Source organism: Condylura cristata, unplaced genomic scaffold, assembly GCF_000260355.1.
Source record: "Condylura cristata isolate star-nosed mole 26May11 unplaced genomic scaffold, ConCri1.0 scaffold00019, whole genome shotgun sequence".
NCBI lineage: Eukaryota > Metazoa > Chordata > Mammalia > Eulipotyphla > Talpidae > Condylura > Condylura cristata.
This window is the reverse complement of record NW_004567120.1, coordinates 41,123,092-41,124,227: the sequence shown is the minus strand read 5'-3', so window position 1 is coordinate 41,124,227 and position 1,136 is coordinate 41,123,092. Positions and strand designations below refer to the sequence as shown.

The 1,136-nt window shown below is 61.7% G+C and overlaps 1 protein-coding gene across 1 annotated transcript in view; it reads right to left on the bottom strand.

The window, feature by feature from the left end:
* GPR50 (G protein-coupled receptor 50) overlaps positions 1-794 on the bottom strand; it is a 4,291-nt gene extending 3,497 nt beyond the window's left edge. The window contains exon 1 of the mRNA XM_004685975.1: positions 495-794. Coding sequence (XP_004686032.1) covers positions 495-681 — 187 coding nt within the window. The 5' untranslated portion in view covers positions 682-794. The remainder of the gene's footprint in view (positions 1-494) is intronic.
* Between the last annotated feature and the right edge of the window lie 342 nt (positions 795-1,136).

The following is a 1,136-nucleotide window of genomic DNA, read 5'->3' as shown; positions in this document are numbered from 1 at the left end:
GACCGCGGCGAGCCGGAGATCCGGTGTGGGGGTGCGGCCGCCGCGCTTCGCTCGGGTAAGCGCCGCCGCAGCAGCCACGAACTTAACTTTCCCGGAGCGGGTCGCCATTCCGCCCGCGCCGCCTCCGCGCGTCCACCTCGGCGCATCCCGCTCGGCGTGCCATCCCCGCGCGGCTGCGGGACTCTCCGCCAGGCGCCGGATACCGCTGCTCCAGCTCCCGGACCGGCAGGGCTCGGCCCCCAGCCGCGCCCCGCGGACCCCGGGCTTCGCACCTGGACGCCCCAGGTTAATTCCGAGCCCCCTTGGCCTTGAAAAGCTCTAAGTTTATGGGGCCCGAATGAACATTACCTCCCGCCCCCAGGTTCGCGGGGAATTGGGGGCCGAGACCATCAAGGTGAGGGCACGGTCCAGGGTTTCCTATTTGGGGTACCCAAACTAACACTCTACGAGGTGCGAGGCTGCATGCTGGGTTGGGGAAAAGAAGGGTGGCTTACCAGAATTTCGGAGTTTCTTGCTCTTGGTCACAGCCAAAATGACCATGGAGTTGCCGATCAGGTCCACGACGATGGTGACGACCATCGCACAGAATATGAAGGTGATTAGAGCCGGTGGGTAGTCTGGCTGGGGCAGTTTACAGCCAATGCACCCGTAGGGGGTGGGAACGGCCAGGGTGGGACTCATATTGCTGCTGGGGGCTGTCGGATCTCCCAGCAGGGTCCAGACAGCGAACACCCGCTCAGTCACCAGGAGCTTCGGGAAAGTGTGCCTCCCACTCGGAGAACCAGAGAGGGAATGACAGCATCGCGCCCCTCTCGATGAGCTTTTAAAGCCTCAAGAGGAGGCTAGCCCCACCCCAAATCCCTCCCTCCTACCAATCAGCGCTCCCTGACCACCCCTGCCTCGGTGACCAAGGCTTCTTGGACAAATCCACTTCGAGGTGTTGTCTTGCTTCCGACTACCTTGTATGTGCTTCCCCTCTCTAGCCTTTGCCCCCCTTGCAGTCCCCCAGGTACCCTGCTTCGTGACAAGCTCTGAGCACAGCCCCCGCCCCTCTCTCCAGCGATTTCGCATCTGTTTCTAGCGGTTTCTTTTTCCTCATTTACACAAGAGCTGAGCCACAATGCAATGTAGAATGC